The sequence below is a fragment of the Cnephaeus nilssonii genome (genome assembly GCF_951640355.1).
Source record: "Cnephaeus nilssonii genome assembly, chromosome: 7".
In the NCBI taxonomy this organism is placed as follows: Eukaryota; Metazoa; Chordata; class Mammalia; order Chiroptera; family Vespertilionidae; genus Cnephaeus; species Cnephaeus nilssonii.
In genome coordinates this window covers 37,592,472-37,618,330 of record NC_137078.1, presented here as the reverse complement: position 1 = coordinate 37,618,330, position 25,859 = coordinate 37,592,472, and the positions used below count along the sequence as shown (strand labels likewise).

Below are 25,859 nucleotides of genomic sequence, written 5' to 3'. Positions count from 1 at the left end.
ATGATTTTGTTAACTTAAAACATTCAAACCTGTAAATAATTTTTGTGACTTTATTTGAGCCAAACTGTTGACAATTGCCAGGAAGCAGAATTTCAACGTATTGGGAAAATGCTCCAGAGAACGGCAGTTTTTCACCTTGTTTTATACATTACAATCAAAGGAGGAGACATAAGTGGGTTACAGGAAATCCACTGGTGATAGATTAGGGAGGCTGGAGAAAGCAAAGTGGGGAAAACTCTGGGATTGGATAAAAAGTAAAATGATGGACACATACTTCTTTTTTAAAATTTATTTTTCTGTATTGATTAAGGTATTACATATGTGTCCTTATCGCCCCATTGCCGCCCACCCCCCCCCCACTCATGCCCTCACCCCCTTGGAGTCTGTGTCCATTTGATAGGCTTATATGCATGCATACAAGTCCTTTGGTTCAGCCCTGCTGAAGCCCCAAGGTTCTCTAACTTACCCCCACCCTCCCCTGCCTTCCCTCAGAGGTTTCATGGTCTGATCAATGCTTCTCTGTCTCTGGATCTGTTTTTGTTCATCAGTTTAAGTTGTTCATTGTATTCAATAAATGAGTGAGATCATGTGATATTTATCTTTCTCTGACTGGCTTATTTCATTTAGCACATTGCTCTCCAGTTCCATCCATACTGTTGCAAATGGTAAGAATTCCTTCTTTTTTATTGCAACATAGTATTCCATTGCATAGATGTACCACAGTTTTTTAATCTACTCATCTGCTGATGGGCACTTAGGCTGTTTCCAAATCCTAGCTATGGTATATTGTGCTGCTATGAACATAGGGGTGCATATATCCTTTCTGATTGGTGTTTCTGGTTTCTTGGGATATATTCCTAGAAGTGGGAACACTGGGTTAAATGGGAGTTCCATTTTCAGTTTTTTGAGGAAACTCCATACTGTTCTTCATAGTGGCTGCACCAGTCTGCATTCCCACCAGCAGTGCACAAGTGTTCTTTTTTCTCCATATCCTCACCAGCACTTGTCCTTTGTTGCTTTGTTGATGGTAGCCATTCTGACAGGTGTGAGATGGTACCGCATTGTTTTGATTTGCATCTCTCGGATAATTAGTGACTTTGAGCATGTTTTCATATGTCTCTTGGCCTTCCTTATGTCCTCTTTGGAAATGTATCTATTTAGGTCCGTTGCCCATTTTTTGATTGGGTTGTTTATCTTTCTTTTGTAAAGTTGTATGAGTTCCCTGTAAATGTTGGAGATTAAACCCTTATCCGTGATAACATTGGCAAATATGTTCTCCCATGCAGTGGGCTTTCTTGTTGTTTTGTTGATGGTTTCTTTTGCTGTGCAAAACCTTTTTATTTTGATGTAGTCCCATTTGTTTATTTTCTCTTTAGTTTCCATTGCCCTAGGAGCTGTATCGGTAAAGAAATTGCTTTGGCATATGTCTGAGATTTTGTTACCTGTGGATTCCTCTAGTATTTTTATGGTTTCCCATCTTATGTTTAAGTTCTTTATCCATTTTGAGTTTATTTTTGTGTATGGTGTAAATTGGTGGTCTAGTTTCATTTTTTTTGCATGTATCTGTTCAATTTTCCCAACCCCATTTATTGAAGAGACTGTCTTGACTGCATTGTATGTTCTTGCCTCCTTTGTTAACTATGAATTGAACATAGTCGTTTGGGTCGATTTCTGGGTTCTCTATTCTATTCCATTGATCTATATGTCTGTTTTTGTGTTAGTACCAGGCAGTTGTGAGAACACTGGCTTTGTAATACAGCTTGATATCTGGTATTGAGATCCCTCCTACTTTGTTCTTTCTCAGATTGCTGCAGCTATTCGGGGTCTTCTTTTATTCCAGATGAATTTTTGGAGAGTTCATTCTAGGTCTGTAAAATATGCCATTGGTATTTTAATGGTGAGTGCATTGAATCTGCTGTGGTCTTATCCACATCCAGAAGGGTTCAGGAATCTGGAGAAGGGGCTATGATGTAAATTAAATAAACTAGATATGAAATATAAATTGGGGAGGCATTTTGGGGGAGCCAGGAGAGGCTTAACTTTAGTAAATAAGCTCCTTGAATCTCTGTACCCAGGGCTTTTTATTCCCACATTTTGCCCTATAGCAAAGCAGATATATATATATATATATATATATATATATATATATATATATACACACACATACATCTCAAAGGTAAGGTTTGGTAAACAATAAAGTATTATCAGGTTGGGGGAACCGCCCTCAGCTGTCTGGCAGCAGGCAATAACATGCAGATCTTCAGCCCTGCTGAAGCCCTAAGGTTCATTAACCTTTTGATGAACTTCTTGCATTTATGACCTACTAAAATTAGCCTCCACAAGAATCTATAGATTGCTTTGGGTAGTATGGACATTTTAATTATGTTGATTCTACCAATCCATGAACAGGTTATGTTCTTCCATCTGTTTATGTCTTGTAGTTTTCTGAGTACAGGTCTTTTACCTCCTTAGTTAAGTTTATTCCTAGGTATCTTAATTTTTTTGGTGCGATGATAAATGGGTTTTTTTAAAATTCTCTCTTTCTGTAAGTTCAGTATTGTTGTTTAGAAATGCCATAGATTTCTTGGTGTTAATTTTGTATCCTGCTACATTGCTGAATTCATTTATTAAGTCTAATAATTTTTTGATGGCATCTTTAGGGTTTTCTATGTACAGTATCATGTCATCTGCAAATAATGACAGTTTTATATCTTCTTTTCCAATTTGGATACCATTTATTTCTTCTTCTCGTCTAATTGCTATGGCTAGCACTTCCAGAACTATGTCAAACAGGAGTGGTGAAAGTGGGCATCCATGTTTCTTTCCTGTTCTTAGGTGAAATGGTTTTAGTTTTTGCCCATTCAGTATGATGTTGGCTGTGGGTTTGTCATATAAGTCTTTTATTATGTTGAGGTATGATCCCTCTATTCCTATTTTGCTGAGGGTATTTTTTTTTTTTATCAAGAAAGGGTGTTGGATTTTGTCAAATGCTTTTTCTGTATCAATTGATATGATTATGTGATTTTTATCTTTCAATTTGTTTATGTGATATATCATGTTTATTGATTTGCATATATTGTACCAACCTTGCATCCCGGGATAAATCCTACTTGGTCATGGTGTATGATTTTTCTGATGTAATGCTGGATCCGATTTGCTAGAATTTTGTTGAGGATTTTGGCATTTATGTTCATGAGTGATATTGGCCTGTAATTCTCTTTCATTGTGTTGTCTTTATCTGGTTTTGGTATTAGGGTGAGGCTGGCTTCATAGAATGAGCTTGGAAGTGTTCCTTCCTCTTGAATTTTTTGGGAATAGTCTGAGGAGGATAGGTTTTAGTTCTTCCTTGAATGTTTAGTAAAACTCCCCTGTGAAGCCTTCTGAAACCGGGCTTTTGTATGCTGGAAGCTTTTGATTACTGCTTCAATTTCTTCCATAGTTATCGGTCTATTCACATTTTTAGATTCTTCCTGATTGAGTTTTGGAAAGTTGTATTTTTCTAGGAATATGTCCATTTCCTCCCGGTTGTCTATTTTGTTGGAATAGAGTTGTTTATAGTATTTAAAAAAAATTCTTTGTATTTTTGTGAGGTCTGTTGTTATTTTGCATCTTTTATTTCTGATTTTGATTATTTGGGTTCTCTCTCTTTGCTTCTTGGTGAGGCTGGCTAGAGGTCCGTCAATCTTGTTTATCCTTTCAAAGAACCAGCTCTTCATTTCATTGATCTTTTGTATTGTTTTGTGTTTTTTTTTTGTTTTGTTCTCTATGTCATTTATTTCTGCTCTGATCTTTATTATCCCCTTCCTTCTGCTCACTTTGGGCTTTTCTTGTTGCTCTCTTTCTAATTCTTTAAGTTGTAGAGTTAGATGATTTACTACCATTATTTCTTGTTTTTTTTCGGTAGGCCTATAGAGCTATAAACTTCCCTTTCAGTTCTGCTTTCACTGTGTCCCATAGATTTTGGAATGTTGTGTTTTCATTGTCATTCGTTTCCAGGATGTTTTTAATTTCTTCTTTGATCTCTTTGGTAATCCAATCATTGTTTAATAGCATGCTATTCAGCTCCCAAGTGTTTGAATTTTTTTATTGTTTTTATTGTAGTTTACTTCTAATATTATGCAATTATGGTCTGAGAAGGACAAGGCTTGGCACATGTCTGTCTATTCCACCGCCATTTTGTCTCCTCTGACACATACTTAGTTTACTTAGGTGGGTACTTGATAGTTAATGGCCAACAATTAAGATGATAACTATAACAATGAAGGTTATTAGTATCTTGGAAAAGATTAATTATATTATCCATTCAAGAAAAACCTTTTTAGCTTAAAAATTTTTTTATTTTCAAAATCTGCTTTGTTGTATTTTATGACATCTTGTCCCTTGAAATATTCTTTCTTCTATTATTAAACAGTGTAAACATTTTATTTTATTTTATCACTCAAAATTTTATTGAGCTCAAAATTACAGTGTCTGATCCTAGTGGGTCTTTCTACCATTTGTCTGTTACTTTGTATTTCTTACTTGTGTGGGATTGCAACCTTGTTTGAGTTTGCGTTTTGGCCCCATGTCTGAGTCCAAGTTGAACACAGCCTTACAAAAAGGACTTGCTGCTGCCAGGTGCCCTGGGGCCCCATCAATGCCAGTCCATTTTAAGTAGTTTCTGAAACCACACCTGTAATGTAGGTAAGTTCAATCCAATGCTCAGGGAAGGGAAAGGTTTTATTTTTAAACTAGTAGTTCTGTGCACGAATCCATGCGCGAGTAGCTTGCTGCTGTTTGCCTCAGCTGGCCACCCGCCCACTGCCTCTGGTAGCTTTCTGCTGCTCATAGCTCACTCCCCCTCCCTCATGGAGCTCTCCTTACCTCCCTCCTCCCTCACCCCTACCCCCATAGCTTGCTGCCCTGCCCAGTCCTGTAACTTTTCGCTGCCCACTTGTAGTTCGCTGCCCCACCCTCCTGCAGATCTGTGATCTGCTCGTTACGTGGTTGGTCATTACGTCTCAAGGCGTAATGGATAATTAGCATATTCCTTTGTTATTTTATAGGATTCTTATGCAGGTCAATCAGGTAATTTTTCATCTGCTATAAACAGATACTTATTAGCCTATCCTTTCCTGGGAGGATTTCCAATTCATTCTAAGTTTCCAATTAGGAAACCTACCACTCTCAGCACCAAGACTTCCTCCTCTGCTCTTCTTATGGTCATTAAGAGTCCAAGATTGGCACATGCTTCAGAATGGTCACAGCTTCAGCTTCCAGGTACTACCAGGATTTTCTTCTCATTTTCTGTATTTGATTCCTTCAACTTTATGTTCTTGCAAATGCACTGATATATTTTAAAATGTTAAGTAATATTTCTTTTGGCATTTACAGGTGTTTTGTAGGGGGAAGGTTTCCCCCATATGTAGCCTGCCATAATTTGAAGTCTCACTATCAAATGTGTGTAGACAGAATAATTTGGGGGGAAAAAAGAGGACTGAAGGTAAGAAAGATAGTTTCTTATAGTAAATAAGTCATCTCTTAATCCCTTGGCTTTGGAAGAAAAGTAATGTACCTGATTAACTAGGTACACAGTTTTTATTAGAACAGACACAGTACTGCAAGGGATTTTTCATGGGTGAATAAAATTTACATACAGAACCAATCCCATTCCTTTTGCTCAGTTCACCATAGATTCTGATAGAATCCACCACGGATTTAATGGATGAGACTTACACTGTGCATGCAGGGGTATGCTAATTTGGGAAGGTTTTCTATAGTGATGATACCTAGAAGATGACCTTGGTTCAGCAGAATATATTAAAGGGTTGTTGACAATACAATGGTAGGACAGAAACCTGGTTTGGAATAATGGACTAGTCACCTGGTCACCTATACTGCTGTACATAATAATGAATAGTAATTAGGAACTGGAGATAGATTAAAAAGAAAAAGTCTTAGACAGAAAAAAGGAGGCATCAGAAGATGACAAGATTGACTAAATCACCCACCACCATATGAGTGCAGGCTATATATCCTTCTTAAAAAACTCAACCAGACAGGTTTATGGGGATATAGATCATATGCCATACAATTCAAAAATTCAAAGGTACAATTTAATGGTTTTATATATATTTGTGTAACCATCTCTATAATCAAGGAGAAATTTTTATCACCCCACCAACTCCCCCCAAAAACAACCCATGAACCCAGAGGTCATCAGATTGATCCTGGTGAAGCCATATGTCTGGGTTGCGGGCTCGAACCCCAGTAGGCAGCGGATCTATGTATCTCTATCATTGATGTTTCTATGTCTCTATCCCTTTCTCTTCTTCTCTCGCTAAAAATCAATAAGAACATTTAAAAATAATAAAGAAATAAAATCATATTTCACATATTAAATATATATAATTATATTTATCAAAAAAGAATTATGTCCATTTTTCAACCTCATATCGTTATTTTAAATGCAAGATTTTTTTTTAGTATGTATTATGAAAATAAATTGATGCTTTCCAGCCAGGTAATAATAGCTGTACAAACATTACGTATTTCTAATATTGTAATAGACATTGTACATTACCCACAGAAAGGCTGCCCAGGGTAACTATGTATCTATGTCTCTATCTGCCTGCCTTCCTGTCTGTCTATCCACATGTGCATTTGACTGGATTTACAGCAATTTTAATATTTGCAGTGGTTACTTGAGTTAGTGAGAAATTTTTCACAGTCTCTGAACAATTTTTAAACAGGCATGGACTCGGTGTGTGGCTTCCGGCTAATAGTGTTTGAATATATCACTGTACAAGTGAGAATCCCTGTTAGCACCTGGTAGGAATTGCCCTTCTCAGGAAGGTATGTTTCCTCTCTCAGTGTGGCTTCGCCTCCGGAATTCCTGGTTCACATGCAGGACGGAGCTAACGCTTTTAGAGGCCTCTCTCTCACAGGCTTTGTGCAGGCTCTCAGCTCCTGGAGGGTTTCAATGGGGACTGCCCTTTGCTCCTTCAATTTGTCCTCTTGGCACTGCTGCTGGTCAGCACTACGTGCTTTCTGTCAGCTAGATCCCCAGAGCAATGGCAGGAACGTAAATCAACACAAGGTTTTCTAGGTCTATGAAGAAGGAATAATGAAGAAATCCTTTATGGAGACAGAGAGGCAGAGGGAGAAGACTGTACACTAAATAGTACAAGAATTTAGATAACTATCAAATTCCTGTAATATTAAATATGATATTAAACAATCAAATGTTAAACTTACAGGGAGAAGCATTAGGAATGGTGCTGGGATGATAAACTATTCATTACGTTGTTCACTCGTGTGTTTAAATATTGATTTTGCAGGTGCCAGGAGCCCTTCTAGATGGCTGAGTCTGTGATATACAAAATAGGTAATGTTCCTGCCCACTTGTATTCTAGTGGGAGAGACAAACTATAAACTCTGGTGATAAAAGGTAGTGATAAAATGCTGTGAAGAGTAATATTAATGTTGGCCACTAGAGAGAACCCATTGCTTTCTTCATTTCTTTACCAATCAACTGCATGAGAGACATTGTGAGCATGACACACTGTTAATTAAATAGGTTCTTTTGGGGGCCAGGTAATAGGTGCTGTCTCTCTTTCTATCTCTCCCTCCCAAATTGGATTTCTTTTTTCCACTATGTGACTTATAAGAGAAATATGGTTAAGACATACTAAGGAGCCATCTGAGATATCTTGGGGTAGAGGGATTAGATCAACTCTTTCCTAAATCAGAAATCCTCTCCCCTCAATTTCTTGGGCATTTAGTTTTCTGTAATATGTAATCTCTGTCTTCACCGATAGACTATGAGCTCCATAAGAGAGGGACTACAACTATATTCCCACTGCTTGACAGAATATGTGATAGATACTCAACCAATGTTTTTTGAATGAATGAGCCCTGTAGCCTAAGCGATGTCTGTTTTTTATGAAGTCTCATCTAACTCCCTGGGGACTCTGTTTTGAACATAGTTTTTGGCGAAAAGAACTCTGAGTAAGTTTTCCTGTCTTGTGTTCTATGAAATCCTGTCTGTCAAAGAACTCACAGTGAGTGGGAAGGGTAGGATGTGCACGTGTGTGTGTGTGTGTGTGTGTGTGTGTGTGTGTTGTAGGCATATTATATGACACTGAATTCTGAGCCATATTTTTTCCTCTTTCTGTTTGGATAAAAGCCTAACACACAATGGAGATATATATACTTGCTTTATCTTTATTGTTGATAATATTAGAGCTATCCCCCTTTTTTCCCATTGACCCCCCATACCCTCCTGCCCCCCACAGTTGACACATTTTTAGTTCTAAACGAATCTTAACAAATACTAGGCACATGCTTTTGTCAGGGATAACTCTGAAAATAAGGGTCTTGAACCTTCTTCTCTACAATGAATAAAAGGAACATTGTAAAAACTACAAGGGAGTTGGAATCTAAGGAAATTCATACATCATGATCAATCCCATAATCTCTTGGTCTTAGAATGAAGATAAAAGCATAGAAGATCGTGTGCGTGTTTAGTTCTATTTTTACCTAAGTATTCCATTTTCAAATAACAGCTATTGTAAATGGTATTGTTTTTTAATTTTTGGTTTCCAATAGTCCATTGCTTTTATATAAAAATACAGTTGAAAGTGGATTTTTGTGTATTGACCTTGAATCTTACAACCTTGTTAAACTCACGTATTTGTGCCAAGAGTTTTTGTTGTTGCTGTTTTTTGCTTTTTTCTTGTAGACTCCCTGGGATTTATCTATATGGATAATCATAGTGTGTGAGAATAAAGGCAGTTTTATTTATCCTTCCCTTCCCTTCCCTTCCCTTCCCTTCCCTTCCCTTCCCTTCCCTTCCCTTCCCTTCCCTTCCCTTCTTCTCCCTTCCTTCTTTCCTTATTTCTTTTGCCATATTGTAGGAAGCCTTCATTATGCTGTTTAACTGGAGAGGAGAGACTGCACATTCTTGCTTTATTCCTGTGTTAGGGGCAAAGCATTCCATTTATTATCATTAAGTATGTTAGGTGAAGGATTTTTTGTAGATTTCTTTTATCACCTTAAAGAGGGTCACATTTTCTTAAGTTGTGACATTTTTCAAGTTTCTAAAACTGCTTGAGTTATGCCTTGGGTAGAGTGACCCCGGAATCTCTTTTCCTTAGGTCATTAGCTTATGACACATTTCTTCTTTTTTCTTGCCATGTTATTCTTGAGATTCTCTATTTCTCTCTGAAGTTGTCTGCTCTCATTTTGGAATCCTTCCTTTAGTAACAAGGCCTGTTCCTAAAAAGGGACAAATAAAGAGTAAAGAAAGTACAGCAGTAAGCAAATTTCAACTTGTAGCTAGTTTCCACATTCATAGTTCTTTTTTTTTGAGTATTTAATTTCTTCTTGAAATTTTCTCTACCATAAATATTCATTAAAAGAGGCCTGGTGCATGAAGTCCAAGCACAGGTGTGGTTGGTTCCTAGGCCTGGCCGGCGATCAAAGCGCAAGGATCTGGTGTGGAAGGGCAGGTCCCAGCTGACCTCTGGGTCCTGGGCAGCACCTGGGCCCCCGCATAACCCCCTCATTCTGAGTCATCAGGCACCGCCAGGCTACCGCAGTGCCATTGGTCACCATCTGCAGGGTGATTGGCGGGGTGATCGGGCCCCGCTTGCACTTGACTTGGCCTGGTGCTGCCCAGTTACCTGGTCCACCATCTTGCCCCAGTCCTGCTCTCATCAGGGCCCATCGGGGCTGGCAGCGCCTCCAATGCCACCCGCTGCCGGCGCCGGGTCACTGACCCTGCCATGTTCCATGCTGCCCCATGGTGGTCAGTGCACATCATAGCCAGCAGTCAAACTCCCGGTCAAACTCCCAGTCGAGGGGACAATTTGCATATCAGGCTTTTATTATATAGAATACTTTCACTTGGACATCCTAGCTCCATGATTGCTTATCTTGAGCCTCCTTTAGCTAAGAGAGATTTTGGCTTATAACTTTTAATATATTGATAAACTTAAATTATAAGTCCCATTAATGCTATACAACCTATGTGGGCAATCTTAATTATGTTTCTTTTCAAATCTTTTAGATTCTTACACACACACACACACACACACACACACACACACACACAAACTCAGACTTTTATATACATACACAACAGAAATAAAAATTTCTCAAAATCAAAGGAAGTGTCTGAATCTTAGATCAGGGAATTTGATTTAAGGTTCCACATATTGGTGGCTAGAATAGTAGGATATAAGTATGGACATAAAGGCCCCTAACTTTCCATACTGGATTTCTGCAGAAAGCTCACTACACAAACTAGGAGTAGGGCATAGCAAACAGGCAGGAGTGGCAGATACAGGTGTGAGAGGCAAGGAGTCTTTCTGCTCATAAAGGTTCTCTTAGAATCGAAGTCATACCAGGTGTGACAGGAAAACAGTGATTGTAGATTCCTCAAGTTTGAAGGTGGTTCAGATATCTTACTGATCTGTGTGACCCTGTAAAAGCTCATCTTTTCTGAACCCCTGTTTCTTCTCCTAAGATATAGGTACACAGCAATTCTTGCTTCATATAATATTAAGCAAGAGATACAGATAAGACATATTTACAGTGCCTGCAATATAATAGCTACCATTGATTGAAGAATCCTATATAATAAAAGGCTAATATGCAAATTGTCCCCTCTGGAGTTTGATCGCTCACCATGATGTGCGCTCACCACCAGTGGGCGGCGCAGAACAAAGGAAGCCCCAGCCACAAGCTGGCAGCCAGGGGAAGGAAGGCTCCAGCTAGCAGCTGGCAACTGGGGAAAGTTTGTTGCCGGCAGCCAGAAGGAAGGCCCTGATTGGCCCTGAATGCCGGACAGGCCTAGGGACCCTACCTGTGCACAAAATATTGTGCACCAGGCCTCTAGTCTATATATGTAAAAGCCTAAATGACTGTTCAACCGTTTGACTGTTCGACTGGTAGCTATGACGTGAACTGACCATCAGAGGACAGCCATTCAGTACACAGGCATGGAAACATGGAACAGACTGATGAGGCAGAAGGAAGGAGGGAGGGGAGTGGGTGAGAAGAGATTAATCAAAGATCTTATATGCATACTAGAGGTCCAGTGCATGGATTTGTGCACTGGTGGGGTGCCTTAGCCTGCTCTGTTGGGATCGGGCCAAAACTGGCGGTCCGATATTCCCCGAGGGGTCCCAAATTGCGAGATGGCGCAGGTCAGGCCGAGGGACCCTACCATTGCACAAATCTGTGCACTGGCCCTCTAGTGTACTGATAAAGGACTGGATGTGAAATAAAGGATAATAAAAATTTTTTAATAACCAGACATAGGCAGGCTCCAAGTCAGGCAGAAAGACAGGGATTGAAAGGTATAAGTGGGCAAGCAAGATACTTCTGGGTTTCGTGTTCTAACAGACCCACTAACAAGTCAGGGAGAGTGGACAGAAAACAGAAAAAGAGAAACCTTAAAGTGATGCCATTACATACCTGAAGTTTAAGAGCCATAGCCCTCTCTTGTTCCGCCATCAATTGGGCCCTCTCCTGCTCCATCTTATCAGTCAATTGTTTCACATGTTCCTGATAACTCTTTTCTTTCTCCTCCATCATCTGCTGATTCTTCTTTTGCATTTCCTCCAGCATTTTTGCTGCAGCCTCCGCAGATTCAGCTTTCACACGTTGCACTGCCAGGAGGAAAGGAAGAAGACAAATTCATGTGGGTGACCACCTTGCTGTTTCTTCTTTGTGAACTCACCTGTCATTGTTGCTGCTGACTGCATTTGCCCCACTGAGACTGACTTTGGCTAGTAATAGGCATCTTTGCTCATCTGGCTCTTGTTTAAGGACCCAGGTCCTCCATGCCAAATTATTTAAACTTTTAAAAGCTGTTGAGGCTATCTAGTCTCTTGACTTGCTCCTCACCTTCGATCTCCTTTTCCTTTTCTGTGAGACTCTGGTCTGTCTGTAAAATTGCATCAGTCACAGACTCCTTGGACCTCAGGTATGTCTGAAGGACTTCTTCACTCTAGGACCCAGAGAAAACGGCATTAGTGATAGGAAATCGCTGGAAGCGCTTATTCCTAGTTTCCCACCATCTTTTCCTGTAGGAATCGCTTCTCTTGGCCCTGGTCTGTGTGCTGGTCACGGTGCCCCTGTCACATGGTGGGCACATGCTCCAGGTTGGCCAAGCCTGGCACCCGATGAAGCAGAATCCTTTGTAAGAGATTGATATAAATATAGACTGAGAGTCCCTGTTCTCTGAGTGAGGGCTCTCCTTTTGGATCTGTTGGTGCTGTGGTCCCATATGGGGTAAGGAATGAAGCCATCGTGGAGAGAGCAGATCCCAGGAAAGGAGGTGGAGGGAGACTGGGAAGAAGGGAAGTGTAGGGTTGAGGGGAGAAACAGAGACAGAGAAAGGCTGGTTACCTGTATTCCCTTCCTGGGTTCCTGAAGATACTTTTGCTTCAGCTCGTGCATAGTCTGCATTAAGAGACGATATCCTCCTGGTTTAGAATAAACCCCCTGCTTTATCTCTTCTTCTAAAGGATGGAAGATATCCTTAAGTAAAGCTGAGCAGCGATCCGATGATGCTTTCATATTCTCTTTACAAAAGTCATCTCGCCTTTTTTCTAGCTGGGCCTTTAATGTGAAAATAGGAAGTAGAAAGAGTACAAAGAATAGGTTAGCTTGACCTCAGGATTTTTGGAAAGGCTTCTCTAAAAACAGTCTGTGATCCCTGTAAAACTTACAGGCACCTCAGCAGGACCACATCCTTCCTCCTGATCCTGTCTTTCTACTGAAGTCCCTTTCTCCTTGGAGGAGAAGTTCATGGCAGAGATTGCTAGCTTTATGTTAGCATTTATGTTACCCATCTGCCGGTCATAGTGGGCCACGTCCTTTTGCACTGCAGCCGAGTTCTCTATCTGGGCCAAGGCCAGGACTGCGTTCTCCATGCAGGGCAGGTCCCCACTGCTGATGGCATTGACATAGGTCAGGACTAGGTTCTCTAGAAAGAACCTCCTGCTTTTCAAATTGAACCAGCGATTGCAAATGGAAGAAATGTGACTCAATGTAAGCCTGCTCAAGATAACTAAGACTACATCTTTATTTTCTTTTGGCTATAATATTAAATAGTCTGATAACAGCAAGCATGTAACTTGATGAAAAGCTCTGATGATTACTTGCATGCATTTAACTAAATTACGAGGAATTGTATTAGTTTATGCATGAAAGGAAAAAAAACGTTCAAAATTTAAGTCAATAAAAATAAAATGGGTTTTTCTTACTATAATAATAACAAATAGTGGTTTTTGTCATTTTGAAGTCTAGTGGGAATTCCTTCTCTCCTGATAAATACCCATTTTATTTTCTAGTAGTACTTTGCTTTCTGAAACGCTAATCCATATAAACATAAGAAAAAAATTACCGCTAATTCCTTTTGAAATAAATGGTCTACATCCTTGAAGGAATTCTTGATGAAGACTTCAATGGCCTCTTTCTCACTGACTATGTGCAGGTCCAGCAGCTCTTGGAGGGTTTCTGTGGGCAGCTGCACCTTCTGGGCCATTTGCTGGTCATAGTAGGCAATGGCCTTTTGCACTGCAGCTGAGTTCTCTATCTGGGCCAAGGCCAGGACTGCGTTTTCCATGCAGGGCAGGTCCCCACTGCTGATGGCATCGACATAGGTCAGCACCAGAGTCTCCAGCCCTACAAATAGAGAAGAAAAGATAACATTTGTTGTAGGTGGGGTGAGGAAACAGTCCATCCTCTATAAATCTGGTGATATCTCTCAACACTCATTTGGTCACAGCATCTATGTCCTCAGCATCACCTAGAAGTTTGCTAGGAATGCAGACTCTCAGCCTCTGCTCCAGATTAACTGAAATAAATCCTCCTCTGGTGACATCTAGGGTGATATGGATACATATCAAAGGGTGAGAACCTCTGTTCTAGGCACCATAGACCTGTGTTTATTGAGTGCATGTGCTTTACCCTTAAGCACCATTAGGATAGGAAATGTACCTCTCATTTATGTCTCTATCATCAGTTCTGGTCCATGGTAAGCATTTATAAAATCAATATTTGTGAAACAATTAGAATGAAGTCCTCTGCCCTGTCCAGGTGGCTCAGTCGGTTGGAGCATCGTCCCAGGCACCAAAAAGTTGTGGGTTTTGTTCCTGGTCAGGGCACACACCTAGGTTGCTGGTTCAATCCCCTGTTGTGGCGCATGCAGGAGGCAACTGATTAATGTTTCTCTCTCACATTGATGTTTTTTTCTCTCTCTCTTAAATTCATGTGAAAGCATCCTTGGGTGAGGATTAAAAAACTAAAAATAAATTTAAAAAGGAGTTTCCATTTTATTTATTTTGGCAGAACACTGTCCAAGAGAACTTTCTGTGATGATGGTCGGGTGCTGTAAGTGCTGCCCATTATTGCAGCCCCTAGCCATGTAATCAGAATTGTTAATTTTCTTTAATTCTAATTAATCTACATGTAAGTTTCATTAAACGTAGCTACTACACTTGTCTAGTAGCTATTATATGGCATAGTACAGGTCCAGGTTATTAGGGCAATTTTAAGCAATAGAGATTTTTTATTTGTTCTTTTCTATCTATTCTCACCCACAAAATCTGTCTAATAAAATCTATTAGAAATGTTGTGTCATCCAGAATATACCGCAGTAATAGTAGTACATTTGCATTTTTCAAGGCTGAAACTAGGTGGATGCTATTCCACCTTCCTTTAGTCTTAACAGTGAGAATAATGACTGGGAAGAGGACTCACGGGGTCCATTGACCTGGATGCCTCCTGAAAGGGTTTTGACTTTGGAATTGGTAAAGATGTAGGAACAGAAGTCAGCAGCTTGTTGCACAAATTCGGGGTCCAGCTCATCATCATGCATTGTCTCAAGTTGGCCTAGCTTCTTCCGATGAGTGGGCCGATCAAAGATAAAGCATTTCTTCTTTGGGAAGAACTTTCGGATACAAAGTCGGGGCAGGTTAAACTTTTCCTCTTTAGGACTGGTACCTGTAGAGAGATAAAAAGGGGCTTTGTTTAATATAGGGATTTGGAAATATTTTCTGTAAATGGTCAAATGTTAAATATATTAGGCTTTGCAGGTCAGGTGGTTTCTTTGCCAAGTATTCAATTCTGCTATTATAGCATGAAAGCAGCCATGGACCCTCTACATAGGATTCATCCAGTAAAACCTATTTGTACGATAGCTGGCAGGCTGCATTGCCCATCATTTGCCTGTGAGCTATGGTTTGCCGACCCCTGGCCTAGCGCATCATTATGCTTAATCTATTTTCTTTAAATAAATGCTCATTGTACTTTATATTCTTTGGCTAATTACAGCATCACAAGTCCTAAGCAGGGAGGTAAAAATCAATCTGATCACAGTACAGGGAAAGGTGAAAGAAAACGAAACTTGTTCTTAGAACGGGGGAGTAGATAATTCAATATCAAATCTATGAACTTAGGTATTAAACAAGTATTAATTCTTAGAACTAGGCAGCTGAGAAATAGAAAACTATACATGTAAAAACACTAAATAGAAACACAAAAGATAATGGTTTCTAATGGCTTGTGATTCCTAATAATCAGTTCTCAGTCCCCTTTACCTTGCTTGAGTTTGAGTGAATTCTGCAGGTACTCGTCTGCTGAGATGGGTTGCCCATTTACTTCCAATTCTAGGGAAAAATCCCTCAGCGTCCACACAAAATCTGGAAAGAAGCTCACAAAGTCAGCTGAGTCTTCAACCTCATTTGCATCAGGTGAAGATTTTGCCCTTATTTTATCTGTCAGCTCTGTCACATAGCTAGGTAGCAAACTAAGGAAAAATGCTGTAAAAGAACAGTGCCCCTCATGCCATATTAGTCCCACATATTCCAAACCTTTGTTTTGGCTTTGTTTCTAACCCAAGTGTTAATTCTTCCTGCCCTTGAATTACTTTTTATACTGTCTCTTTTTGTGTTGATTCACCAGGATTCACATTCAGGGAGCTGGTTTTTAAGTACAGGCCTCCCCTCTGATTTTGATGCTGTTCTGCACCTCAGAAAGGATACTGCAGTTGGTCCATGGCCTGCTGGTTTATGGTCCCCATGCTATTGTACACAAAGGTGCTGCTCAGCAGTATTGCCAGGGCAAAGATCCAGGAGTCATTTTGGTTGTCACCCTGGAAATCAGAACACATTTGGGCCAGGATTATGTTTTATTCTCATGGCACTTTCCAGATCAGTAGTAGTAAATGGATACTCATTTAGTTGAGTGGCTTTTTTAAGATTAATGACTTATAAGAGGAAAATAAATCCAAATGAAAATGATTGTTAGGAGTTGGACTTTGAAAAGTCTTCTGATTAGTATTTTTGGTGACACGTATTCTCACTAGGTTCTCTAATGACCATTGGCAGATAAATGCAAAACAAATAGTCCAGATTGGTGGGCACTCTAAAGCCTTAAATATAATTTAATTTTCTCTATGTTTTTATAGCAAAATTGACTTATGTAAGAGTAATAATACTGATAGCTATTTTATCTAGTAATTATTATTCACCTAACACTTTCCATTCTTATTAAATAGTCAAAAGAATACTATGAGGCAAATACAGACCGTTTGCATTGGTTTTACAGATCAGAAAGCTGAGGGTAAAAGAAGTGAAATAATTTGCTAAGGCCACTGTGTTAATGACAGAGTTTAAATTTAAACAACAGTTTAGGACTTCTGAACATTACTCCTTAACTAAAGTTCTCTGCAGGATAGGACTCATGACTAATTTTGTTTGTAGTACCTTTATGCATCTGTGTTAACTGGCTTAGCTTATAGCCTATTGTTAATAATGAAAATACTATCTAATGACCACTATGCTCTTCTAGGATTCTGCCTTATATTTTTTTGATCCTTGATAGCAAAACTTGGTCACTAGCATGTAAACAGAAATGAGAAAAACATGTATGGTTTAGTTCAAGCTCTTATTTGAATAAAAGTTAAATAGTGTAGAACAGTGGTCGGCAAACTCATTAGTCAACAGAGCGAAATATCAACAGTACAATGACTGAAATTTCTTTTGAGAGCCAGTTTAAAAAATTTGTACAGGTAGGTACATTGTTATTAACTTAATTAGGGTACTCCTAAACTGGCCTTTGCTAAAAACTCAAGGGGCCAAAGAGCCGCATGTGGTCGCAGTTTGCTGACCACTGGTGTAGAAAATACCCAGAAGTGATGGGATGTCCTCAAATTGAATCTTCAATACTTACCTTCTCTACATCTCCCAGCCCTTCAGTGTCAAGCAGAACTAGAGTGTGGTTTGGCTTCTCAGGGTGAGGCACACACCACATCCAGATTCCTTTCGTGTGAGACTGAACCGTGGAGCCCAGAGAGAAGCCTCAGGGAGAGGAAAGTGAGGTAGTGGAGTTTTAATAGCAGATAAGTCTTCAAATAGTGATAAAAATTAATATAATCAAGGTGAGGAGAGAGAAAACTATACTACATCTAGAAGCCTGGCTGGCATTGGCTCAGTGGTTGAGCGTTGACCTATGAACCAGGCAGTCATGGTTTGATTGCTGGTTAGGGCTCCATCCCCAGTATGGGGTGTGCAGGAGGCAGCCAATCAATGATTCTCTCTCATCATTGATGTTTCTATCTCTTTCTCTCCCTCTCCCTTTCTCTCTGAAATCAATGAAAACATATTTAAAAAACAACTACAACCAGTATTAATTTACAGAGAAACAGAGAAATTCAAATATCCAATACACAAAAACATTCAACACCTTTTTATTATAAAAACAATTAACCAATTAGGACCAGAAGAAAACTAACTCAACATAATAAAGGCCATATATATTAAAAGCCTTCAGCAAACATCTCACTCAATGAAAAGCTTTCCTTCTACAACAATTAACCATAATAGTTCAAAGACCTATATGTAAGAGCTAAAACTATAAAACTACCAGAAGAAAACGAAAGGGGAATGATTCATGATATTGAATTTGGGATGGTTTCTTGGATATGACACCAAAAGCATAAACAACAAAAGAAAAATAGATAAGTTGGACTTCAAAATTAAAGCTTTTGTGGATCAAAGGATACTATCAACAGAGTTTAACAGGTATCCTATGTAATGGAGGAAAATATTTCTTAGTTAAGAGATGGATATCCAGAATATATAAAGAAGTCCTACAATGCAATCCCAGGAAACAACCCAATTAAAAAATGAGCAAAGGAGTTACTTGAACAGATATTTTCTTAAAGAAAATATACAAATAACCAATGAACACATAAAAAGATGATTAATATCACTAGTCATTAGAGAAATACAAATCAAAACCACAATGAGATACTGTTTCACTCCCATTAAGATGATCACTACAAAAAAATAATTAAAAAAAATAACAGGCAGTGAGAATGTGGAAAAATTAGAATCCTGTGCATTTCTGGGAGAATTGTAAAATGCTACATTTGCTGTGGAAAATGATATGGTGATTCTTTAAAAAATTAAATATAGAATTCTAGGAAAAGAATACAAATTTATGCTTTTAAAAGGGAAATTAAGGCAAAGTGGGAAGAGACAGTGAGTTGACTCTTTCAGATCATAGTAAAGATAAGAGCATAACTATAGATTAAAAGCTCGCTTTCAATATTCCTCCCCATCTCTACCTTGCTCTTCTTGTAACACCGTACTCAAAGCTGGGAGTGTGGGTGGAGAGAAGGGATCTGGCAGAGTTTTGCTGGTGCCCCTCACCTTTTTTCTGCCCAGCCAGCTTGTTCATCAGGTAGGATTTGCCTGTGCGGTAGAGACCCACAATGGCCACCACCACAACAGGCTGTGTGATGGCAGACAGGATCTTCAAAGCTTCTGGGTTAACCACTAGCTGTGTGTTAGTGTTCTCAATGAGGCACACCGGGCCTGGCATCTGGATGTCTGTGGCCATGTCCAGGGTGTCACCTTATCTGCAAGCAAGGAGATGGGATGGATTAGAACTTCCATTCTAAGTAAATCAAGAATTTTCACCAGGTTATTTTGATCCAAAAGGTAGCGTCATAAAATTCCCCAACGTGGCCAAAAGTTCTGTGTCAACACTGAGATGGATGAAGGGAAGATCTGTATTATTTTAGAAAGTTACAGAAGTGCAATTCAAGGAGTCCATGAAAAAAAATATTGTTATGACAAGGACATGAACATTTTTTTAAAAAATAAATCTTTATTGTTCAGATTATTACAATTGTTCCTCTTTTTTCCCCCCATAGCTCCCGTCCACCAGGTTCCTACCCCACCCTCTGCCCTTACCCACCCACCCCAGTGTCCTCCTCCATAGGTGTACGCTTTTTGTTCAGTCTCTTCTCGCACCCCCACTCCCCTTTCCCCCCGAGAATTGTCAGTCCACTCCCTTTCTGTGCCCCTGATTCTATTATATTCACCAGTTAGTACTGTTCATCAGATTTTTTATTCCCTTGGTTTTTAGATTCACTTGTTGATAGTTACCTATTTGTTGTTCATAATTTTTATCTTTATCTTCTTCTTCCTCTTCTTAAAGAATATCTTTCAGCATTTCATATAATTCTGGTTTCGCGGTGATGAACTCCTTTAGCTTTTTCTTATTTGTGAAGCTCTTTATCTGGCCATCAATTCTGAATGATAGCTTTGCTGGGTAGAGTAATCTTGGTTGTAGGTTCTTGCTATTCATCACTTTGAATATTTCTTGCCATTCCCGTCTGGCCTGCATAGTTTCTGTTGAGAAATCAGCTGACAATCGTATGGGTGCTCCTTATAAGTAACTAACTGTTTTTCTCTTGCTGCTTTTAAGATTCTCTCTTTGTCTTTTGCTCTTGAAATTTTAATTATGTTGTGTCTTGGTGTGGTCCTCTTTGGATTCCTTTTGTTTGGGGTTCTGTGTGCTTCCTGGACTTGTAAGTGTCTTTCTTTCATCAGGTGGGGGAAGTTTTTAGTCACTATTTCTTCAAATAGGTTTTCAGCATCTTGCTCTCTCTCTCTTCTTCTGGGACCCCCATAATTCTTATGTTGGTATGCTTGAAGTTGTCCCAGAGGCTTCTTACACTATCTTCAACTTTTTGTATTCTTTTTGCTTTTTCAGAGGAGTGTTTTTTGCTTCTTGGTATTCCAAGTCTTTGACTTGATTCTTGTGATCTTCTAGTCTGCTTTTAGATCTCTGTATAATATTTTTATTTCAGTCAGTGTATGCTTTATTTCTAGTTGATCCTTTTTCATGTCCTCGAGGTTCTCGTTTAATTTATCGGCCTTTTCTAGGAAATTCTTGAAAAACCTTATAACCGTGGTTTTGAACTCTATATCCAGTCTTTTGCTTTCCTCCATTTCCTTTAATTGTGGCCTGCCTCTTTGTCTCCGCATTTTAGCTGCTTCCCTGAGTTGATGGAGTTGCTTTGTGTGTTAGGTGTCTTAGCAGAGCCCAGTAGCTCAGCCTTCCCAGTTATCTGTGGTGGATCCTCTCGGTGCACCCCTTTGTGGGCTGTATGTGCAGTCTTGTTGTAGTTAAGCCTTGCTTGTGGTTGGTATCACTGGGGGGAGTTGATCTCCAAGCTAATTGGCTGTGAGTATCAGCAGTGTCTCTGCTGGGAAGTCTTCTGTGCTCAGCTTGGATGGGGCGGAGTCTCAGGGTGGTGCAGACAAGCTTTGGTTTCCCATCAGCCTTGCCCTAATGTCCCGCAGCAATGGCTGCATGCACCTCTGAGAAGGCTGCTCTTGAGTTTCGCCTGTTGCCAGACAGGCTGGCTTCTCCCCGACCGGAGCTAGATATCAGTGCGGTTGAGAGGTTTTGTTTTTCTCCCGAACTGCTCGGCTTGGATGGGGCGGGGTCTCAGATTGGTGCAGACAAGCTTTGATTTCCTGTCAGCCCCGCCCTAAGAGGGTCTTGTTTTCCATATCCCACTACAATGGCTGCACCCCTCTGAGAGAAGGCTCCTCTCGAGTTTCGCAGGCTGCCAGACAGGCCGGCCTCTCCCTGATCAGTGCTGTATATCAGTGTAATAGGGAGGCTTTGTTTTCCTCCCGAATGAGAAAGCCAGCCGCGCACTTGGTGCCCGCCCTCTCTGCGCGCCGCGAGCAAGCCAGTTGTGTATTCAGCCGCCTGCCCTCTCCACGCTCACAGATCTCTGCACCTCCACAGCTCCCAAAGCTCAGCGTCCCTTTCTCTTTTATTCTAGTTGTAGAGCATCCGCTCAGCCAGCTTTCCAGTGGTTCTGGATGGTCTGCTCTGTTTTCCAGTTGTAGTTTCAAAACTGTTGTGGTAGGCAACAATTAGGTGTTTACCCTATGCTGCCATCTTGGTTTCTCTCAAGGACATGAACATTTAACCACTTTCATGAACAAAATCTTTAATTTACCATAGAAAACTTTCTTTTTAGATTCTCATTAAAATTTCTAGATGAGAGCCCAGCTCTTATGGCTCAGTAGTTGAGCATCAGCCCATGGACCAGGAAGTCACAGCTCAATTCCTGTTCAGGGCACATGCTCGGGTTATGGGCTTGATTCCCAGTAGGGGGTACACAGGAGGCAGCTGATTGATGTTTCTCTCTCATCCTGATGGTTTCATCTCTCTTTCCCTCTCCTGTTATCTCCCTAAAATAAATAAAAATATATTAAAACATTTTTTTAGACTAGACAGTAAATGTCAAATAGAATAGGATTTGGAGGGTAGTTTACATCCTGGCTATATGTAAGAATTTCAATATTTATTCATTAACTCTACTATGAATAAAGACTTTTGTGAATATATGTTTCATAATTTGATGTATGCTTTTTGGACAATTTTCACAGATTTGTTGTTGTTGTCAATCCTCACCTGAGGATATTTTTTCCATTAACTTTTAAAGAGGGTGAAAGGGAGGGGGAGAAACAGAGAGAGAGAGGAACATAGATGTGAGAGAGACACATTGATTGGTTGCCTCTAGCATATGCCCTCACCAAAACCTTTCAGTCTGTGCACCGATGCTCTAACCACTGAGCAAGACTGGGTAGGGCATTTTTCACAGGTTTGAAATGTGTGTGTTTTTTCTACTAGTTGTGCTTATTTTGCTGAAATGAGGGTTCACAGAACTGGTTATACTGCTATTCTGGAAGTGGAACCAATATAACTTACATCTGCAAATTTTATAAAAATGTATGACTGTATGAAAAGCATGACTAGGGACCTGCCCAAAGCCTTGATATGGGCTTGTGCAAGCAAGGGGCCCGATACTTCAACTTCATTTGCTTCACAATAAATTAGCCTTCAGGTAAGAGGGGGTCGAACTGCAGGGCTGCAAATACTGAATGTTGCCCAAAACCATGTTTGTGTATACATGTGTGTGGTGTAAGGGAACAAAAGACTATGAAATATGGATTAAAAGATCAGAAGAACTAAGGAGAAGGTTGTTCGATGAAAATACATTTCTAATCATACACCTCTAGGTTTTCTGTTTTGTTCTGTTTTTCCATTTGGTTGAGGAGAAGGAGAAGCAGGAAGAAGACAGTAGGGGAGAAAAATGGGAAGAGAGAGTGAGAGGAAGAGCTGAAAGAAGAGAAAGAAAGGGTTGTCAGACAAGTAGGTGATGAGTAAAGTTCATGCCAAGCCAAGGAATTGAGAGGCAGTTTCCAGAAAGCAAGAACAAAACTGCTTGAGAGCACAGAGAGGTCAGGTAAACAAAATGTTGGCTTTAAAGAGAAAACTTTTTAGTAAAGTAGTGGGGCCAAATTCTACTTGTAAGGGGTAAGAAAGAAGTTGGCCCTAAGAAATTGGATCTAGTGAACTGGGGCTATTTTATTTTTATTTTATTAAAAAATTGTTATTGTTCAATTACAGTTGACAATATTATGAGTTTCAGCATACTACATAGTGGTTAGATCCCTTCTATGGGTCTAATACCTATCTGGGAGCATACAAAATTATTACAATATTATTGACTAGATTCTGTTTGAAGGAGTTTACCTCCCTGTGACTGTTTTGTAACTGCCAATTTGCACTTTTTAATCCCTTCTCCTTTTTCACCCAGCTCCCATCCAGCAACCAGAACACGAATTACTTCTAAAGGAAGTAATCTAATCCACTTTGAAACAAAGCTCATCTGTATGTCTAAAATGTATGGTGTGTTCATTCATCTCCATCTTTCACTCTGGGTTTCAGGTTTTTCTTTCTTCTTTATTAACAGTGTCCAGTGGCTGTTTATGCTGCATCTCATTTTCTATGCTTCTTTTTCATGAAAATAACATATTTATAGCCCTTTCAGTGTGTCAGCTGCAGTCAGAGCAGATTGAGCAAGTTCCATCAAAAACAAGGGTAATTTAACTGTGTTCGCAGCCACCACAATGTTGGCAAAAAGAAAGACAAGCCTAATGCATTTCAAACTCTGAGCTTAGCCCCATGTCTGCTGCTGCCTAATTCCTCCAGGCACATTAGTGACACTTAGGGATGTTCTGCCACCTGATATTATGGGGATTGCACCTCAATGCCTATCCCACATGGTCTCCACTGCCACCTATCTTCATGCTCATCATTCTTTGGAAAATGAACTGACCCTTATAAATCCATTCCCACCCTGCCCCCACCTTATCCTGGACTCCATTTCTTAGAGTACAGGTCCTTTAGAGGTGGAGAGAAAGCTGCTTTGATGAGAAAATAAAGTTCTTACCTATTTTTTTCTCCTCAGTGTAGGTTGGAGTGCCTTTCACTGGAAGGTTCGACTTTTATTTCACCTCTCTGATGTGATGTGACTTTCTGGAATTCTCAAAATTAGAAGTGAAGTGGTTTAAGTAATGTGAAACCGAAAGCACTGGGTACAAAGCAGTGACTCAACAACCATAAAAGGAACTTCTGAAAGCTCTGCAAATGGGAGGGAGGGTTCCTGGATTTTACAGGATTTCTTAACTTTGTAGTTCAGTTTGACAAAAACTCCACTCTGGTTCCTGGTGGGTGTGGTCAACAAGATGTGGCTCCCTCTTCCCTCTTTCAAGCAGGGTAAGGTATGTCCCTGGGAGAGGCAGGCCACCAGTATTTCTCATCCTCTGCAGCAACTGAGTTTCAGAGACTAAATTCCTGGAGGCTGAGGCTCCCAACCTGCACCCAGCCCCACTCATAGAGTGAAGGCTCTAGCTGATGCATAGCAGGCTGAGATTACTTGGCCTGATCACCCTCCCTCTGGCTCACTTGTAGGAAGGAGTTTCCAAGCTGGGAGAGGCAAGTGGGGAAGACCAGAGGCTACCACCCCTGCCCAGGGGAGGAGCAGTGGCTCAAAGATATTTGTCCAGGGAGAGAGGCAGTCCATAGTCACAGTTGTTGGAATTTCTCCCCCAAAGAACTGATTTTATTGAAACAGTGTGGGGACTTGAACAAACTTTATTATTAGCACATTGACTTTACAAAAAACACAAAAGGAGGTTTTCAGGCAGGAAGCAAGTGACTTCAGATGGTAACACAAATCCATATGGAAAAACAAGGAATACCAGTAAGGGAATTGTGTAATGATAAAAGACAGTATAAATATAGATTTATTTTCCTTTCTTCTCTTAACTGGTGTAATTATAAAATACAGTATAAATGCAGATTTATTATTATTTGTTCTTCTCTTAACTGGTCTAAAAAACAATTGTATACAACAATTGTATTGCAGGGCCCATAACACACTTAAATATAGTGTATTTAGTAATAACAGAATACAGATATGTATTAGTAAGGTGAACTGATAGTAAGGTGAACTCATAGGAATAAAGAGAACCAGAAAATGTAAGTCAGAAAGTAAGGTGAACTCATAGGAATAAAGAGAACCAGAAATTGTAAGTCAGAAAGTTAATATAACATGCCCTCAACATTTATTCTTTCTACTTCAGCTTTTTTTCAAGACATAAATTATATAAGTTAATAACTCAAAATGTATTGTTGGTGTTGTTACATATACAGATGTAATTTGTAATCCTCTCTAATAAAAGAATAATATGCAAATTAACCATCACTCTGCTACATGAGCCACGCCCACCAGCCAAGCCACGCCCACCAGCCACACCACACCCAACAGCCAAACAGGGAGAGTATGCAAATTAACCCCAACCAAGTTGGCTACCAGAAGGGAGGCTTGGGTTTCCCCAGCAACAGAGGAAGCCAAGCTTTCCACACACTCTGGCTGGCCCAGGCCTCCACTCAAGGATACAAAGTTTCAATTATAGAAGGTAAACAAATCCAAACAGAAATGGCGGCAGCCACAGATTGAGCAGGAGGCTTGGCTCCGCTCCAGGCTACAAAGTTTCAATTGTAGAAGGTAAATAAATTCCAGATACCAGGGCCTCTGCTTGGGTCGCCAGGGGCGTGGCTGGCCTGCAAACCACCACAGCCCCCTCGCCCAGGCCTCTCCACGCCCCAAGGGAACCCCACCCTGATCCAGGACACCCTTCAGGGCAAACCAGCTAGCCCCACCCATGCACCAGGCCCCTATCCTATCTAATAAAAGAGTAATATGCAGATTGACCATCACTCCAACACACAAGATCAAGATAGCTGCCCCTACTTGGTCAAAGATCTTGCCCCCATGTGGACACAAGATGGTCACCATAAGGTGGCCAGCAGGGGAGGGCAGTTGGGAGGGACCAGGCCTGAAAGGGAAGGCAGTTGAGAGGGACCAGGCCTGCAAGGGAGGGCAGTTGGAGGCGATCAACCCTGCAGAGGAGGGCAGTTAGGGGTGACCAGGCCGGCAGAGGAGAGAAGTTAGGGGCAAACAGTCTGGCAGGGGAGCAGTTAGACATCAATCAGGCTGGCTTGGGAGTGGTTAGGGGGTGATCAAGCTGGCAGGCAGAAGCAGTTAGGGGCAATCAGGAAGGCAGGCAGGCGAGCAGTTGGGAGCCAGCAGTCCTGGATTGTCAGCGGGATGTCGGTGGGATCGGGCCTAA

General features: G+C 40.4%; 1 protein-coding gene across 1 annotated transcript; it reads right to left on the bottom strand.

The window, feature by feature from the left end:
* Positions 1 to 8,865: 8,865 nt before the first annotated feature.
* On the bottom strand, positions 8,866 to 23,751 carry LOC307103751 (guanylate-binding protein 1-like). The gene is made up of 11 exons (XM_079778261.1): positions 23,615 to 23,751; positions 18,714 to 18,922; positions 17,230 to 17,357; positions 16,041 to 16,150; positions 15,597 to 15,793; positions 14,758 to 15,000; positions 13,400 to 13,680; positions 12,400 to 12,612; positions 11,896 to 11,998; positions 11,464 to 11,657; positions 8,866 to 9,258 (listed from the first exon to the last, which is right to left on the bottom strand). Exons 2-11 carry the CDS (start codon positions 18,901 to 18,903, stop codon positions 9,142 to 9,144), a joined length of 1,776 nt encoding a protein of 591 aa, XP_079634387.1. The 5' UTR covers positions 18,904 to 18,922; positions 23,615 to 23,751; the 3' UTR covers positions 8,866 to 9,141.
* Positions 23,752 to 25,859: the final 2,108 nt, after the last annotated feature.

What these genes read in the sequence shown, in the direction of transcription:
- LOC307103751 (XM_079778261.1), bottom strand. Translation starts at nt 18,903, where the DNA reads ATGGCCACAGACATCCAGATGCCAGGCCCGGTGTGCCTCATTGAGAAC. An exon ending in AACCCAGGAAGGGAATACAG is followed by an intron (nt 11,999 to 12,399) that starts GTAACCAGCCTT and finishes TCTGGGTCCTAG; the next exon opens with AGTGAAGAAGTCCTTCAGAC. An exon ending in AAAGGAAAAGGAGATCGAAG is followed by an intron (nt 11,658 to 11,895) that starts GTGAGGAGCAAG and finishes TCCTCCTGGCAG; the next exon opens with TGCAACGTGTGAAAGCTGAA.